At 44.4% G+C, this 19,071-nt stretch overlaps 1 protein-coding gene across 1 annotated transcript; it reads left to right on the forward strand.

Annotated features, from left to right (window-relative positions):
* Positions 1 to 886: 886 nt before the first annotated feature.
* Positions 887 to 18,638, forward strand: LOC142776892 (uncharacterized). Its single transcript, XM_075881223.1, has 5 exons — positions 887 to 1,042; positions 1,599 to 1,660; positions 8,354 to 8,461; positions 15,251 to 15,277; positions 18,494 to 18,638. Exons 1-5 carry the CDS (start codon positions 925 to 927, stop codon positions 18,575 to 18,577), a joined length of 399 nt encoding a protein of 132 aa, XP_075737338.1. The 5' UTR covers positions 887 to 924; the 3' UTR covers positions 18,578 to 18,638.
* The last annotated feature ends 433 nt before the right edge of the window (positions 18,639 to 19,071 follow it).

Below are 19,071 nucleotides of genomic sequence, written 5' to 3' on the forward strand. Positions count from 1 at the left end.
CGCTACATTCGCTCTGCTGCTACTAGTGTCGGTGGCCGCGCGGTAAAGCCGGGCAACGTTGTGCACGGCAACAGGGACGTGTACAGTGTACTAGAAGGGTAAAGTGACGTGAACGACCCCTTTCAGGCGGGGAATTTGAAGTGCGTTAATGGGACGTGTACCACTAAAACGTGATTTCGTTTCAAAATGAGCACTTCTTTGGCAAAAAGTATAGCCCTATATATACCTCGTTTCTGGACCGCTATTTTATCAATTCACATCGACTTAATAATTGCGTTTAGTGTCCCTTGAAGCATTATAAATTGGGGCGTCATGAATTCGGCTTCTTGTGCGTTACCAATCTGCGCTTACCTTTTCCAGTTTCAGCACTAAAAAGAAATGAGAGAGATACGGAGGAAAGACAGAGACAAAACATACAAGTGACCCATTTTTTTTTTTTTACGGACGGCGTTTTAAAATATACTGAAAAACGCGTAATTCAATAAGCACAGCACGCAATCCTCACCTTATTCACAATGAAATATTGTCAAGCATGCTACCATTCGCATGCACGGAGATTCCCCCCCCCCCCACCCCTTCTCTTTGCTGTGTCTTTAGCCTTGCGCCGATTAAATGACGTAGCACAAAACTAGGCGCTGTAAATATTCGTTCAGGGCGCCATTTCCACTCCGATGCTTTTTGTGCGGCTCCAATAATTGGCGTGCGGGGTATGCCAAGCGTATACATTACAGCTTGTCAATCGGCGATTGCGGTATATGTGTTCAATCTGAGCAAACAGTGGGCGCCTGGCATGACGAAAAAGAAACAGCAAGGCCGACTGAGCCTGGGGGAGGGGCTCCTGGCTCCGATGTGCGAGGGCGTAAGCTATTCCGTGCGGCACCGGCTTTCCACGTCGTACATCACCCGGCTCACTAATTGCTCACGATGGACGGCAGCGGCTTTCCTGGACTGACGCGCACGATGCAACTGGTGCTCGTGGCGATCGCCATCCTGCCCGACAGAATTTGCGTGGTCACTGCAGCCAAGCCACCGTTGCTTTGCGGTAATAGGCGCATTTCAACCGGGCGATCTTGTTTTGGAGTATCCGCCGGGAAAACATTACGAAACTACAAATTTATCGAGGACAAGGAACGCCCCACTATCTGTAGTAGCCTTTCTTTTGTTCGGAGTATATAAAACCGGAGTAAAGAGATGCTTGCCATCCTTTTTCAATAACATTCGGTGTAATGAATATAATTAAAGAGTTTTAAGCGTCGAAACTACGTTACGTGATTACGACGCGCGCTGTATCGAGGGACTCTGGATTCATTCTGACCATCTGGAGTTCCAACGCGTGCACCTTAATCTGTATAAATAAACGCATCCCCCCTTTCCCGTTTTTTTCTTTCCTCGCAATTCGTCTCCGTAGAAATATGACAACCGTTTTTAGGCATGCAGTTCTTTCATGAGTTTCAGTAGATTATATATTGATCGATAGGGTGGGGGGGGGGGCATTTGAAACGCAAAAAGTAAGAAAAAGAAACAACGTTAGAAAGAACACAATGCTCACTGCAGCATATACATTTGCAAAATTTGTATAAGTTGCCTTCACTTTACAGAAATGCCGAGGGAAATGAAACTACACCTACTCGAGTGTGCTCGGATGATTCTTCGAGAACACGTAAGTGTTTTTATTTCTTGGCTGCGTGGTTTCTTTGACGAGTATCTTCATTTTCTTTGATTGCTTATTTTGCGGCCACTCGCGAGAAACCTCACAGTAAATGGCCACTTTCAAAGTCATTCATTTTCAAAGATGACATCGGCCGAGTCCGCCTCGGTGGGGCACTCGGCTGCTGACCCGAAGGTCGCCGGTTCGATTCCAGCCGCGGTGGTCGCATTTCCTCCACTACGGCGTCTCTTAATCGTATACGTGGTTTTGGGACGTAGAACGCCACATATTATTATAACAGAAAAATAAGAATAGTAACCAAGCTGTGCGGCCCATGTAGATTTTATGTGGCTTTTCGTTTTATAATTGGACTTCCCGAAAGGTGATGTGTTTGACCTGAAATGAGTAACACATCTGCGCGAACACGGAGAAATAACGGGGGAAACGCAGGGTGGCCCAAGCTTGGCGAAACTCGAGATCTTTCCGAGCTTTGGCGACACCCTCTTTTGAACGAGCCAACAGTAAGGAAAGGTCAGATCTAGAGTAACTGTATATAGTCCCTATTACTCTAGCCAAATCCACCCTTCAGCGCGCGCTGCGTTCCATTGGCTGCGATGGAACGCGGCGTCACGTCAAGAACGGCCGACAAGTTGGGTGGTGTTTTCAAACCAGGGGCATCTTTATTTGTCGTTCCAGCGAGTGCAAAAGCGCAGCCATGCCAGAAACTTTATTATTATGGGCTATCATAATTCTTTTTCAAGCTTTTAAGGTCTGCACTGAGTATCCTTTCAAATAATCAGCACAGCGGCCTCTGAGATCGGTTCCGGCCGAATGCCTTACAACATCGCAACCGTAGCTAAACTTGGACCCACGTGCATAGTCATCATGGTTGGTCTGTACATTCCAGCGCACTGCTGGACCGGCTCGCGCACCTTTGGCCGTCTCCATCGTCTGCTACGGAACCCGAGCACGTGCGGCCGGCTCATTAGCTAACTGGCTGGCGTGGCATGGCCAAGAAGGTGCTGGCGGGTTCAACCTCCCCCCAGAAAAAAAAAAAAAAACGACTGATTACAAAGTGAAGCGAATCTTAGTCAATGAACTTGTTCGCCGGGTTTGAGCGTTGACAGCGCATTTAACAGCCTAATTTTGACACAGGTTCTTTTGGGGGGAAATCCTGTTTGTAAGCAGCGTTTCTTAACGTTTTCGTAGAAACAGCCTATATATATATATATATATATATATATATATATATATATATATATATATATATATATATATATATATATATATATATATATATATATATATATATATATATATATATATATATATATATATATATATATATATATATATATATATATATATATATATATATATATATATATGGGGGGTTGCAGAACAAGGCAGGGAAGCTAAAAGAGGGCGCTCGTTATTCAACTTATTCCTACCACGACCGACCGCGGCTGCCACCGGCCTCCTCAGTGGTTTTCATTATTAATTTCTTTTGCCTGAATGAAGAAGCAGTGGGGCTCAATTATGAGCACGCACTTCCACCGCTTTAAAGGAATGCTTGTTTTGTGGCAAGATATGAACTGAAGAAGGCGCTCAGAAATTGGGGGCTTGCTATCCTGTCGCGTGTAACTTGCATAGGGAAGAAACTTATCGTTAAAGCTGATTCATGGAAGAAAAAAAAAGGAATGGTTTCGTAAATTTACCTTTAGATCCGCGTAATGTTTTGCAGGGTCAAATTACGCAGGTTCACATAGAAGTTTCGTAACGAGCTTGTGGATGCAAATTTCGCTGCCACCCTTACTTCTTTCGTCGTTGTGGTCGTTAGACTTCTCATCTGTCAGCAAACTTAAGGACAAAAAGAAAGCTCCAGCCAATGATGTCTAAGAATTTATACATACATGTGTGCATCAACTATCTGCATATACCTATATTATAACTCATCATGCCATTCTGCAACACTTACGGTATGGTGTTCAACTGTGATTCCGTTTCACCGGTACTCAGCGTGTCTGCTCTAAATAAACAAACTCTCAATCTCACCACGACACGTGACCCGCTTAACTCCATCAACTGTGTGATTTCAGTTACGTCACTTACGTACGCTTGCCATTTAATTCACGTTGCTGTCTTTATGTTACTCAATGCTGTGGAACTAAAAAGAACTCAATGGGGTCTAAATTATCCGGAGCCCTCAACTATCCAGGGTGCCCCAGCTAAACCTAGCCGTAGTTTAAATATATATATGCTGGCGCATCTTTATGGCAACGTGACACAATGCGTGTTGATGACCATTGAAGAGTTGCATAAATGCCAGAAACGCTAGAAAAAGCCCCACTGTGTTCAAGCAACGCTGGGCGGAGCCGCCATTGTGCATGAAAACAAATGAAAAAAAAAAACCGCAAGAACACGCCGCTCGTGCGAGTGAAAAAAAGTATGAACGCGAGATATGCGTTTCATTCCCATGTGAGCATTTTTGTGATGCAGGTGCTAAGCATGCCAGCCATGGAGGAAGGAAAAAAGTTTTCTTTTTGTATGATACCAGCCAATTGCACAAAACTGCTCATGCACAATGGCGGACATTGGCTGCTTCTTGTGCATATGTAGAGATAACGCTGCAACAATTTTTTTCTGCAACTCGTCTATTGCGCGGAGTAAGTCGCACTGTTTCACATCTTCTGCTTAACTGCTCAATCGGATAAAATATATTAACTAACCTCTAAAGCAACGAAGCTGGGTGAAAGATTCTACTAAGAAAGTTACAGCTCATTTTGCAAGGCGTGAGACTAGACAGTTTCTAACGTTTTATATATTAAGTATTAGTATACGTACGTTTCTGTTTCCTCTATGGTAATTGGCTGCTGACCCGCTGGTCGCGGGATCGCATCCCGGCTGCGGTGGCTGCATTTCCGATGGAGGCGGAAATGCTGTAGCCCCGTGTGGTCTGATTTGAGTGCACGTTAAAGAACCCCAGGTGGTCGACATTTCCGGAGCCCTCCACTACGGCGTCTCTCATAACCATATGGTGGTTTTGGGACGTTAAACCCCTCATGTCATTCAATGTTTCTGTTTCCTGCATATGTCCGCGAAATGCAACTAAAAAAATGGCACGTGACATGCACCGGATGTCACGCTCCCTAACCTTCCGCATTCGCCCTCATGTGCGGCCGTTAAAATGCAACATGACAGTGACGATGGTGGCGGCTGTTCGATGACGAGTATGTTGCTTGCGACAGCACAAGGGACAACCCCTGCGTCTACCTATCACTGACACGAACCGCCGCAGAACGTTGGAGAGGTGATTATTTTTCTTTTTATATTTCGTAGACGACCGCGGTGAGCAGGTAAACACCAACACTTGAGCCATAATTGTATAATTTATTAGATTTGTTTCTTTTGTGTCTTTATTACTTTTGTATATTTGATTGAAAGTTTTTCATTTTCTTTCTTTTCAAAAACTCTTGCTACTGCAAATTGATGATGACTGTTATGCGTTATTTTAACACGTATGTTTCGACATTTGTTATACTCTTTGAATTTGAATTTTGTGTGCCCTCATTAAAAAGAAGAATGAAACTTGTATTTTTGCTCTACTTCACCTGAGCAAATGTATGAGTGGAGGGAGCTTAGTCAGGCAGAGGTAATATTCCTTTAGTCCCTTCAACCTAGGCAATCTTTGTTTTTGTCTGAATAAACAGTGAATGAGTGAATGAGTGAGTGAACACTTAGTAGGTAGAAAGTAGGAACTGACTAATAGAACGCTTTGTCGACCAATCTTGATTGCTTTGGAAGTCTGCTATTTGTTTTTGCATAATTAAAAGTTAAGCAGCAGACAAAAAATAGTGCGACGTACTTTATGCAATAGTCAGAAACATGCAGTTGTTTGCAGCATCATGTAGTGCATCAGTACATTTTTTAAACTCCGGGGTGAGGCACCCTGAATGTATACGGAGTCTCCTTTATTGCATGAGTCGCTCTGGGACAACAAACTTCCCAAACCAACTTAACGCCGGCTACGATTCCATCCCTTTTGATGCTTTTCATGGAAGCTACCAAAGTTTTTTTGCATTTGCATATCCATTTCAATCACCCACAACCCCTAATTAGCATCTTGACGGTTGCGACAGTAATGGACCAGTGTTGAAGTGTTCAGATGGTATTGGTGGTAACGTTGTTATTGAGGATTAGCCTGGTAGACCTGGCTAGCAAGTGCTCCGCTTGAGCGACTTTTATCATGTAGTCTGGCTCCCCAAACATCGCTTAACCCTGTTTCACGGAGAAAACATATACGAGTATGCTAGTCACTTGCTTTCGCATCAAGCGCACCTGCCGGAAACACAATGTCTTCACAGAATCCGTGGTGAAACCCTCCTGTCTTCATACTGTCCATTAATGTAGCTGTTGCACAGCACAAACGCTTGCACGACAAGAGACAGTGTTGAACATCTACGGCTTCATTGCACTCGGTGCCCAGCAGATGATCCCAGAGGAGTGTGGAATATTGATGATATGTGGGGTTTAACGTCCCAAAGCCACCAGATGATCATGAGAGACGCCGAAGTGGAGGGCTCCGGAAATTTCGACCACCTGGGGTTCTTTAACGTGCACCCAAATCTGAGCACACGGGCCTAACATTTCCGCCTCCATAGGAAATCCAGCCGCCGCAGCCGGGATTGGATCCCGCGACCTGCGGGTTAGCAGCCGAGTACCTTAGCCACTAGACCACCGCGGCGGGGCGTGTGGAATATTCAAAACAACCGTTCATCTTGTTTCTTGTTATGACGGATGCTCTTCTTATGAAGAAAGGGTGCGTGAAAATGGTGCCTGAAGCCTGCACGAGCGGGATGGAGGAGGAGTCGCCCCTCGCTGATTGCCTCCAAGTAGCAGGCCAAAATGGTTGTGCCCCTGCAGCCACTGTTCAGCCCCGATCTAGAACTACTGGACTTCTTTTTTTTGTTGCTGTTGGTGGTCGCAATGATCAAAGAAACTGAAAAAAGCTTGGCATGGGAAGATAAAAACTCACAGCTTTGCCGCAATGGCGAAGCAAGAAACGCAATAGCAACAAATTTGATGGTCGTGCGAAAAACGGCAAGCAGATAGAAACGTGCCCCGCGTTCGTCACGCATAAATGACGCACGAAACGTACTCACAGGTACAGTTGAACGCGAATAAACAGCTCGGTTGTTACTTCACTGCGTCTGAAAAGCGCGCCCTTTGTGGAAACAGAGACTGCGTGGCGAGTCCAGTGACCTTTTTGCGCCCGGTAACTACGACACAATCGTTCCGGTGAAAGCCCAAGGTGTTCGAGTCTCGCCACCACGAGATAAGCGCGCACACGCGTGAGTATCCGCCCCCCCTTTCCGCGGTGCAAAGTACGCGTGGGAGACGAGAGCGCGCGCCACCACGATGCTTGCTCATTGCGCCATCTCGCTGGTAATGCGGAAAACATGATAGTTGCATCGAGTTGACAACCGCCAGCGGTAAGTGGTAGATATCAATAGCTTGCCGTTTCAACGTTGAAGCAGATGTTCCTTCGTGGCTAAGTGGCTAAAGCCTCGCACTTATATGCAAGAGGTCGCGCTTTGATTTCGCGCGCTAGAGTCTTTTTCTGGATTACTTTTCTTTCTTGGGTTTTCATCTCTCTCTCTCTCTCTCTCTCTCTCTCTATATATATATATATATATATATATATATATATATATATATATATGCTATAAATGTGGGGGAGAGTACTCTAAACGGTTAGAAAAGATTGTAAACTGATATAAATAAACTGTCTATAATATCAAAATTCCGGGAATATTTGGTACAGGACCTGTGTGCGTGTGCGTGCGCGCGTTCGTGTGCATGGTTCCCCATCAGCTGGGGGCGAAGGTTCGTCGCAGCTCTCCTTCTCACATTAAGTCAGTTATGAGGCAAAGTTTTTGCGCCCTTTCCCGCTCCACTTACGTGAACAGGGGGGCCATGGCGACCACATTGCGATGGAGGCGAAATTCCCGAAGCCCGTGTACGTACATTTAGGTACATGTTAAAGAATCCGAGGTGCGCAACATTTCCGGAGCCCTACACTACGGCGTTCCTCATAGGCATATAGTACTTTGGGCATGTAAGACCCGAACAATTATTATTAATGGTGGCGAGCTCCGGAACATTTTGGATGCCCGCAATGAGTTCTATTTATTATCGTTCTCCTTCCTTTCTTTTTTTCTGTTTTGATTTTATTTCTTTTTTTGAGTGCGTATCTAATCTTAGTGCGCGAGGTCTTATTTTTTATCCCTCATTCACCGGTATACAGCCATTAAAATCATGTTCGAAAACACTAGAAGACATTAACATGAACAAGCAGCACAAAAAAAAAAAAACATAAATCTGGCACGAACGGAGATTTATTCTGGCAGAAGTGCCAGAGTTACGTACAATACTAACTCAGCTTCTCGTTGTTCCACGGTAAGAAAACAAGCAGCGACATTACACAGTTTGCACGGCTTATTACGGTAAATATTCATCTAAAGATGCAAATAATTTATGTTCACTCTTTTTAAGGAGTAACCCGCTTTACGCTGCGTGCAATTGCTGCACATGAAAACAAAATTCCCCAGATCTTGAGAAAGACCTGTGTGCAATGAATCCTTCAAAACGTATTGGGCAAAGTGATGACACTTTGGTTGTGGCTGCTTCTTTATTTTCGCGAAGGTCGTGACACTGCTGGCAAAGCGGTCCAAGCGCTTTTTCAAGGGACGCGAGCTCGTCGATGCCATCACGGACATGTGCGTCGAAGGGTCGCATATCATAAACAACAATGTAAGTGCGTCTTCGTCACATTTCACTGGTCAAGTGCGTGTGCAAACTCGGATGAACCTGTAGTTTAGTGCAGTTGAGAGCTTATTCCGCATTCTCCGTTTAGTGTTCAATTGACTTACTTTGCAAGTATACCGTATATACAGGGTGCCCCACGTAACTTCAGCCAGACTTCAAAAATATGCCGAAACACGTAATTACGACGCGACCAAACGCATGTTGCTCACCGTTGCCTGGAGTTATTCAGACTGTTTTTTGTGTTCTCAAATATTGCTTAATTAGATATGTTTAATTAACTAACTTTCTTAGAAACGAAGATAGGTAAAGAATTTTAAATGAGGAAGATATAGATCAGTTTGCAAAACGTTCGATTAGACAGTTTTGAACCTTATATCTGTTAGGTATTAGTGTTTTTCTGCTAATTACAAAAACCAGCGAAATACAAAAAATACCTCGTGACAAACCCGCTCGTGCGCCAGTGCGCACAATGATTCTAGTGCGCTCCCTAACGTTCCACGTACGAACGACCACAGCATTTGCCCCATTGTGTTGTCTCGGCAGGGCCGCAACGATGGTGGTGGCTTTACGATGAACACGGTTGGATATCGGCCACAAAAACGATAACACTGTGACTGCTTATTGCTGTCATAAACCGGTGCGAGGAAAGCGTGTCGTTCGTACGCGGAACGTTAGGGAGCACTAGAATAAACGTGCGCACTGACACGTGAGTGGGTTTGTCACGTGGTATTTTTTGTATTTTGCGGGTTTTCGTAATTCGCAGAAAAAACTCTAATACCTAACAGATATAAAGTTCAAAACTGCCTAATCGGGACGTTTTGCATACCGATCTACAACTTTCTCATTGAACTTTTTTTTAACTTTCTTTGTTTCTTGAAAAGTTCGTTAATTAATCATATCTAATTGGACAATATTTGAGAATACAAAAAATAGTCCGACCAACTCTAGACAACGCTGAGCAACATGCGTTTAGTCGCGTCGTAATTACGTGTTTCGGCATATTTTTAAAGTCTGGCTGAAGTTACGTGGGGCACCCTGTATGCATGTTCCGTACGCATGACATGAACTGTGCTGATTACGTAGTATTTTAATCATGCCCCGTGACAGTGCAGTTTTTCCGTGGCCGTCACTTATTTACTGTAACTGTATTTTTATGCCTTCAAGGTGGTTCCACTACCTTCATTTTACCAAGAGTTTGAAAAAAATACGACACCATTTATCCACGTACGCAAAAAGCGAGAAATTCGGGCACGCGAGCATGGTTATAGCATCGCCTCATGCGTCTCTTGCATGTCGCGCGAGGCGACGGAAACCGCCAGGCGAAAAGCAAGGAGCACAAACGCGGACGGCGTCTTTCACCTACAATCGGCCAAACGATGGCGTCGTTTCAACGACACGACGAAAAGTTGATTGATTTGGGGGGGTTTAACGTCACAAAACCACTATTTGATAATGAGAGACGCCGTAGTGGAGGGCTCCGGAAATTTTGACCACCTGGGGTTCTTTAACGTGCACTCAAATCTGAGTACACGGGCCTACAACATTTCCGCCTCCATCGGAAATGCAGCCGCCACAGCCGGGATTTGATCCCGCGACCTGCGGGTCAGCAGCCGAGTACCTTAGCCACTAGACCACCGTGGCGGGGCGAAAATTAAGCGCAAGGGGGCACCCGGGTATGAACCGGGGACCTCTCGATGTGCAGTTGTCACGACGAAAGGTGGCCCAGTGACAGCTGGCAGACTGCAACCGACGTCGTTTCGCTCGAGTGTAAACAGACGAAGTACGCACACACATACACAAACACACACTCTATCTGACTCACTCACATCCATCGAATAACGATTGAACATAACATCCACCAAACGCTTTGAAGCGCTTGAGAGCATTGGCACGGCCGCTAACCTTCTTTTTGATGTAGGGGCACTGGCTTGATGTTGCGTCAGGCGAGCGCGTCTTTTTTTTTTCTTGTCCTGCAAAACTGCTCAACCTGAGCCAATGTAGTCACGCTAAAAAATAACAGACACATTTCAGCCCAAAATAACTTTAGGATTGTGGGGTTATTTCCTAAATTTCACCCTCCCCAATCACAATGAAATGATTACTTGAATAAAGTGCACCTTGTTGATGATCAGTTGAACACTTGACTTCCCCAAATATAGAGTAGTTAGAACCTCCTAGAGCACATTTTTTAAAAAAATTTTCATGAGAATTACGTGGACCACCTAGTTTATGGGATGAGGTGGGATAATGCATAAGTTGGTTCACGCTGTTTCCCGTCTTCCTTTAACCATCTTTGTGCTACTGCACCATCTTTGTGCTACTGCCTATATAATGGTAAACTAAGCTCCTATGAAGTAAGTGTTCACTTGAGGAAATGCTTCATTTTCACCGACAGTCGATTTCAAAATGCGACGTAATCGCATGAACACACAGAATAGCGAGTAGGAGCACAATCGGGCTCAGCATCGCACTTAGTCGGAGGGTGGAAAGGGGGGGGGGGGTATTTATGTTTGTAAATTACAGGGGAATATGACGGCACCTAGATAAAAGCGACCCCTCTGAGCCCATGCCCAGGTGTTTTACGAATGTACTTTTCTAGACTCCACTTCCTACATCAAGTGCAACGCTGTGAAAGCGAGACTTTCTGCAATGAATGCGTTCGCACTAAGAAATAGTACGATGATTTTTGCATCTGAGAGATGATTTATTTTCCTCTTTGTGCGTAAGAGATAAAAACGCCCCGTTATACGGCTTCTATTTTTTAGTTTACTTATTTTTCAAATACTGCAGCCATATACAGGGTTATTGCAGGAGTGTGGTACATTTGCATGAACAAAACACAATGACTACAAGGTTGAACAATCACAGCAAAGAAAAAAAGAAACAATAATTATTTATAACAGTGCATCTACAAGATCCGTCAACGACAATTCACGAATGCTACCGGGTAATTCGTTCCGCCTTAAAATAACCAGGAAAATACCTGTTCTAAAAAATATTCGTGTGCGTAAAGAAAGGCCTTTGTTTGAGGCTGTGGTAACATCTAGTTGAAAGAGTATTAGCATCCGAGATGTAATCATCTGAAGATAGGCGACAAGATGAGTGAAAAAATGAATGCAATAGCTTCAATAAATCGGTTGTTCCCATTCCTTCATGTTTTATTTGTAGCCTTTCGCCACGCTGTGCAGGCGTGTTCGGGTTCGTCTCGCACAAACGTTTACAACTACGAAAGCCAAGCGCGACACGAGCAAAGTCACACATGTTTTTGACCGAACTTCTTGCATAGCTGTCACAGCATAGTCCCTGATGTATGAAACGGAGTATAGGTGCATCTGCCAACGTAGGCGTACACGCGCTGTTACATAAATCAACTTCAATGCATGGCACTTAACTACAATTGACGTTAACTCGACGTAACGATTGTATCGTAGGAGTACATATGTAACGTTGATAAAATTGGATAGCCAGCACGGCAACCACAATTGACGTTTCACGAGAATTTGCGTTTATTTGAAAAGTAGTTCCGAGACCTGGCGTGGTTTTGTGGTAGAATGCTTGATTGCCACGCAGAATGATTGGGTTCCATTCCTGCTGGGATCCTGACATTTATTTTTTGCATTCGTCGGGTAAGCACTGCCGACGTCACGTTATTCTTAACGCTCACGCGCTAAAACTGCTGCTGTCTGTTCTCGTCGTCGCTGGCTACATTCTAAGTCACCTGTGGCACATACCCGCCCACATGCAGGTATGTGCGGCTGTCTAGTGGAAGGTGTTGAACAGCGTACGCGACGGAATTATGACATTATTCATGTATTGACCATCACGTCATATTCATCAAACTATATTATCCTCCCATACTAATTTTGGTTCCCGCCAAGTTAAGGGGGTGATCATGGAGCACCCGGAAGTAAGCTGCTAGATAGATAGATACGCAGAAACACGCCTAAAGTGCTTGCAGAACGCAAAGAAATGCTTCGCATTTAAAATGTTCGTCAGTTGACCAGCAATTGCACTGCCATATTTCTACTTTGTAACGAACTGGTGTTATTCGTGCATTAGTAGCAGTAGTGGTTGCGCCGCACGCTGCTTTATGACAAAGTAGCTGAGACAATTGAACTTTTTCAGGGTTCCGTATATATTGCATATTATACCACGTTGACCGGAACGTCCTATCTTCCACAAAGTCTCGCGTCTTTCGCATCGTTGCAACTAGGATGTATTTACCTCCTTGGGTACACCTTGCTAATAATGGTCAGTAGAAGTTGTTGGCAAGGTGCTCTACGGGCTTACTCTGAAATAATCGGCAATTACAAGCTTTGAGAACGTTCCCCGATAATGCGGATGTATAAGTGCGGTCTTTGTGACAATATTTTTGCGAATAAGTGTCCCATTATCTTGAAGCGCTAAAGGGGCTAGAAGATGTACCAGAGTGAACTATGTGCACCTAAACATTGGTGCGAATGCCAAAGTATTGATCAATAGTCAGCTAAGAGCTGACAATTCTTTATTGTATTTTGTTGATGTATTTTTCGGTACCTTTGTATTTTGTCGAATATGTGAAATGTAAACAGCCTTCATATGCAAGGCACTAAGTAAAGAAAAAAGTCGTGTCCCCTTTGAAGCGTCACTACATACAAATCATTTGCACAGCATGTCAGCGTCCTTCCTTTTCTAATTTCGAACCTCGCAGGCATGAAAACACTCAAAGGAACGTGCGAAACACGAGCAGGTGAACCACGAAGAGATAGATGCACATTACTAAAGACGCGCCGGGGAACGCTAGTTCTGCGGACGCGTGACGAATTCGCAATCTTCCGGCGTACCGAAATCATTTGCCGCTTCATGAGACCGCCCCACCTGCGGACGTGGTGCGAGTGGGCAGGGTTCATAACTAAGTCCTCCTCCTTTTACTGTTGGTGTTTGTTACGCGCGACGACTAGGCTTTCCAAGTGAAGCAATCTATGAAGCCTGGAGAAATAATTCATGCCTATATACCAACTTTATTATGTTTAATTGCGCCACGTTTGACGAACGTTTGAACTCGCATATAAAAACTTGATTTTTCATTTCATAGATCGAACTACCACCAAAAAACGCCTGTGAGATTTATGACTCATTGAAAATATTTTTTGAAGCACTGGGTGGTCAAGTTAGTGAGCACAAGTAGATACAATACACAATATGCATTTACTAATGTGCAATACTCGTTGGTAATTAGCATCTAAAAGAAAAAAAAACGAGTTTCTGCTGAACTGGCGAAAACAAATATTACCTAAATTTGCTGCTCTCCTATAAGTTCCCTAATGAAGATAAAAGAATTTTCTTTTCATAGAATCCTAGAAAGCGGCCTGGTGCTTTATTATACAGGAGTTCAGAGTATCAGCTTGTATAGTTTTCTCCCTTCATCGGTGATGCGCGACCAAGTATAGCCATTCACTGTCGCATTGACTCATTAATAATTCTTCAAGTTTTTGTCAGAGCACAAAGCAACTTCGCATGGAAAGTAAGTTTATTGTAGTCTACATAGGCAGTAATTTATGGTTCTGCTTTGAAAAGTAAAAATACATTACCACGCAAACTTTCAGTATTTTGCCCATTTTCATTAAAGCGTAAATAAATTACTAACTAGTTTATGTGCAATATCTTTTCAGAGAAACCTTTAATAACACTTCGTCTAAAGGCACAGTTAATTCTCTTTCGTTACCTTGAATGGTTTTGCAATACTCGCAGTACAACAGAGGCTTGTACAGCTAAAATTTGTTGCTCAAGCTATTTTCATTGCTATTAAATAATGCTTCCGATCAGGCATTGACACCAGGTGTAATTGAAAAGTGGGTATCATAAGCTTTTTGAATCAGCCCAATTCGAATTTCTTTGTCAAGCGCAGCGAGCACAGTGCATCCCCAAACAATGCGTAAAATGCGGAGCATTGCCGCTGGAGTGGGACCACCGCCTTAAATGCAAGCATTGTTTCTCGCCACTACTCAAACCAGGGCATGTGTCTTTTGACATGAGCTTTGTGTTCCAATACTTGTTCTTTACGCGGTCATTATTAACTTGCCGAAAATATATCAGTGAGCGATATGTTTATTGCTACATTATCGAGCTGTTGCAGTCCGACAGATACGCGTTTCTTTTATTTCTTTTACTATCTGTTTTCAAAGCTTTTAGGAGAACGGCATTATATAGTTACGGCGAGTTTTTATATCTATATACGCGTAAAACTCACCCCCCCCACACACACGCACGCACACACGCACACGCACACACACACGCTCTCACACACACACGCACGCACACACACACAAACACACACACACTCGCACACACACACGCACGCACACACACAAACACACACACACACACACGCACGCACAAACACGCACACACACACACGCACGCATACACACACACACACACACACACACACACACACACACACACACACACGCACGCACACGCACACTCGCACCCCCCTCACACACACACTATATGTGTGTTTCGTCTGGGTGACTAGTAGAAAGCAAAAAGACGACAGTTCATATTACACTAAAGAACAGAAAATGCGAAAGATTATGGCAACTGTCTGTCTTGGAAGGCTCATGACAACGCGTTTGAAGACAGTCACGAAAGCGAAAATCAATTAGCTGGACCTTATTTGCGCACTTCGTGTGTTCTACTTGAGATTGTCGATCACGTGCATATATGGGACGATATATATCTGGTAAGAATGGCCAAAGTCATAACGCTTGCTGACACTTTTTTCCCTTTCAGGTTGCCCTCACAGTGATGCAAGTGGCGGTATGTATTATTAAGAGCCTGCTCTCTGTAGTATCGGCAAGCTCTTGAACTTGGTGCCGGAAAAGCATGCGTGAGGTCTTTTCCTCTGCGATGTTGTATAAGAGATTCGTATACAGCGCAACTCGCTCGCTCTCTTCGCGAAGGCTCTTAGACGCCCCCAAGTGGCCTCAAGTCCTCAACAGCTGCAAAGTCCATAAAAAATTGTTCTTTTTCATGGAGTTTCGCTGGACTTTTTAAACGAAGCAGAATCAAAAAGTTTGTACTGCAGAGTACAGGCTATAGCCGGCTCAATGAATTGTTGCCTTGAGTAAATTGAGTCACATGATGTGGCACGACAGTCCTGCTCCAGCCCTGTTGCCTTTGCCGTGAAATTAATTTTGGTAAAAACGCACAGTTCACGCCGTCTTGCTGTGTTTGTACGAAAGACCACCTTCATTTTGGGGCTCCTTATCTATAATTTTTAAAGGTTGTGCGAAATGGCATGAATGAATAACATTATCCGACGCAATCACTTTTGTACTTGTGAGTGAGAACATTCATCAAGGGCTCTTGTGATTTAAATGGCTACATCATGCTCGGCTGCTGGAGACGGCCACTCGGGAGTCTCTCTTTTACCACCCCTCCTTTCTTCTTGAATACTGTAAAATCGCGAGACATAGCCCCCTTGCGGTGAAAGATAATTGGCCAAGATTAAGACGAAGTTCCCTTGCTGGGTCAGGAATCAGTGATTATTGTGGTGGGGGAACAGCTGAGAAGAATAAAGAATTCATACTCGTAGATCTAAAGAAAGGCTATATTGAACGTGAATGCACGAAATGTTTTAAATGTGAATGTATGTCTTAGTTGGGCTATGTCAGGCGTCCATCGGGATCCGTCCACCGCCCTCTCCCATCAGGTGGATTCACACGAGGGAACGCGCAATTGTGGATAGGAGGTCAGCGGCGCATATCCATATACACGCAGCGGCGCTTCGTTGCGTGAGGTCCGAACCGATTGTCGGCGGATAAAATGCGTTGACTACAGCTATCTACGCTCTTCTCTACTAAATTAGGGCATGGAAACGATGCAACGTTAACATTACCCGCGAGTAAAGAGCATTCTGCTTTCATAGGGATGCTCGCCCTGGGTGACTCTCTTCATGCTTTCGCACTAAATCACGCCTTTTCTGTGTTGTTTGTACGTGGTTACCGTGTGTTCCACCTGCTACAGACTGCTATAGCGTGACTTAACTATTTATTTACATCTTTGTCCTCTGCATACTACTTTGTGGGACAGTCGATGAGTCTAGTCAGGAAAGCTTAGTGGCTGACGACACTCTTCGCTACAATGCGTTTACCACGTGCACGCACGTTTTATTGCACCAGTAAAAATATAAAATCTTATATAGGAGTTCAACAGAAATATTTCATCGATGGATTACGTGCAAGACAGTGCTACAGCAAAAGCCTGGTTAATGGGACTAGCATGTTTTTTTTTTCAGACAAAACATGACCACTGCTTTCCATTGGTCACTAACAGTGCCACACAAACGCTGAAGACAATGTAAAAAAGATGAAATTTTCAGTGAAATTATACGACATTATATGTAAGGCATGCCGTCTAAATTAATTTTCAACATCTGCGTTATTTAAAGCATTCTTAAATCTGAGCAGACGGTTGCGCACGGCAACTCTGTTTTAAGTACAGTTTAAGTACCGATGTGTCACAATTTATGCGATAGTAATATTTCTATGCAGTGGTACTACGGCCAGATAAACAGAACTAAGGCGCCTCGCATGATCGATAAACTACTGTGCCGTAGTTGTACACCTACCAAAAGCGTGCAAGTGTGTGCTCTAGAGCCTGTTTTTTTTATTCTTTTGCTTACAACCGAGTCGCTGTAAACGCTGCATTCACATAGATATATAGATATGTGGGGTTTAACGTCTCAAAACCAGCATATGATTATGATGAGAGACGCCATAGCAGAGGGCTGTGGAGATTTTGATTACCTGGGGTTCTTTAACGTGCACCCAAATCTGAGCGCACGGGTCTACAGCATTTCCACCTCAATCGGAAATGCAGCCGCCGCAGCCGGGATTCAATCCCGCGACCTGCGGGTCAGCAACCGAGTACCTTAGCCACTAGACCACCACGGCGGGGCTGCATTAACACACCATTTAATAGTCCTCATGTTTTGGGATGATGTCAAGAGCATTTTGCGATGTGCTTGAAACAGAAAGCGGCCCCCACTCTGAAATTATTGTGGGGAATGGAGGGTACGACGACAATTAACAGCACTCTGGAAAGTTGCACTCGCCGATCTTATTACAATGCATTAGCAGCCGAGCAAGACCGAATGCTTTCGTACGTCGTTTCAGGCACACGTAGAAACAGTTACACTCGCGCTAACATGACTGGACGTACCACACTTTGAGAAGGTCCATGAGGTACGCGAACTTAGAAACACGACGTGGCTAGCAGACGACGCACGGAGCAATCCACACTTCGCCTGGCCAGTTGCCGCCAAGGGGCGACTCTGCTGGATCTCGTGGTTAATAGCGGCAGATGCGATTGGGCGCGCACTTATCCTCGCCCCTATAGCAACCGGAGCATGTGTTGCGAGAGAGTGTCGGACGCCGCTGTGAAACGCCAACGCTGAGCCAAGAACGCTGTTTGTTAGTTCACTTCATAGTATTTTAAACCATGCACGCTAGAAACGCATACCGCGTTTCGTGCGTCAAAAAAAAAAAACAAAAAAACCGCCACGTGCGGCGAACGGCGCTATTGACTGCACTGTGTAAGAAAAAAAAAAAAACGTTATTCTTCTAACGCTGGGTTCTTACGTGCGAAACGCCGTTATGGACGCCACGTAATGCATTCGCATTTCCTCACGATTCCCTTCGGGGAGGTGGGGGCATTTTTTTATTTGTCCTCGAAGGGCGAGTAAGAGCAGTGAAATTGGCTGGAGGGAAGGGGGGGGGGGGGTTAAGCTTGCTCGTTTATTGGCCCATATTTCAGATCTCTTGAAAAAGGGAGCTTGGCGTTTGCTCGATGGGGGCGCTTACTTTATAATAGACAAAATGCTGAAAAATTGTGTGAAATAGATGAAGGAAGCTGTCGCTTTTAGATGCGACATTTTTGCATCCTGTATTCAGCTGTACCGGAGAATTTGAAGTTGCAGTAGGGGCTTGTGGGGGCTCACTTCTCTTTGTCTTGTTTGTTTGGAATGTGCAGGAAGTAGACAAGAACTACACCGAATACGCTCTCTGGAACTGCATGAATACCACGCGCTACGTGATGCTTTACGGAGGTTCGTAAAAGACTGCGAATGCTTCATGCCTAAAAAGATGCCGTAGCAGTAAATAAATCATTGCTGCGACGAGCTGTTTCATGCACGGTTTACTCTGACCGTGCGGTCATTATGTTTGTTTATGTGACATTCTGACGGCCACTCACTCACTCACTCACTCACTCACTCACTCACTCACTCACTCACTCACTCACTCACTCACTCACTCACTCACTCACTCACTCACTGAGTTTTTCTACCCACTGTGGTCCCTCTACAGGAGAGCTGCCAGCCAAGATCCCTTCTTAAATAGATGTGTTCACCGCTACATAATCTTCGACTATGTGACATAAATAGACGGACATTGGTAACTCCCCCACAGGTCGAGTGCTTGGAAGTATAATTTACAAATATAAGGCATCGTTAGCCATATGAAATTATTTGTTTGTCTTTGTAATGTATTTGAATGAGACAAAAATGAAATAAGTTGACATGTATGAATGGAGCATGATTGACAGGTTCT

Source organism: Rhipicephalus microplus, chromosome X, assembly GCF_043290135.1.
Source record: "Rhipicephalus microplus isolate Deutch F79 chromosome X, USDA_Rmic, whole genome shotgun sequence".
In the NCBI taxonomy this organism is placed as follows: domain Eukaryota; kingdom Metazoa; phylum Arthropoda; class Arachnida; order Ixodida; family Ixodidae; genus Rhipicephalus; species Rhipicephalus microplus.

Excerpts from the sequence above, each read along its gene's own strand:
- LOC142776892 (XM_075881223.1), top strand. The coding sequence starts at position 925 with ATGGACGGCAGCGGCTTTCCTGGACTGACGCGCACGATGCAACTGGTG. Across the intron at positions 1,043-1,598 it reads CAAGCCACCGTTGCTTTGCG|AAATGCCGAGGGAAATGAAA; the intron begins GTAATAGGCGCA and ends TTCACTTTACAG. Across the intron at positions 1,661-8,353 it reads GGATGATTCTTCGAGAACAC|GTCGTGACACTGCTGGCAAA; the intron begins GTAAGTGTTTTT and ends ATTTTCGCGAAG.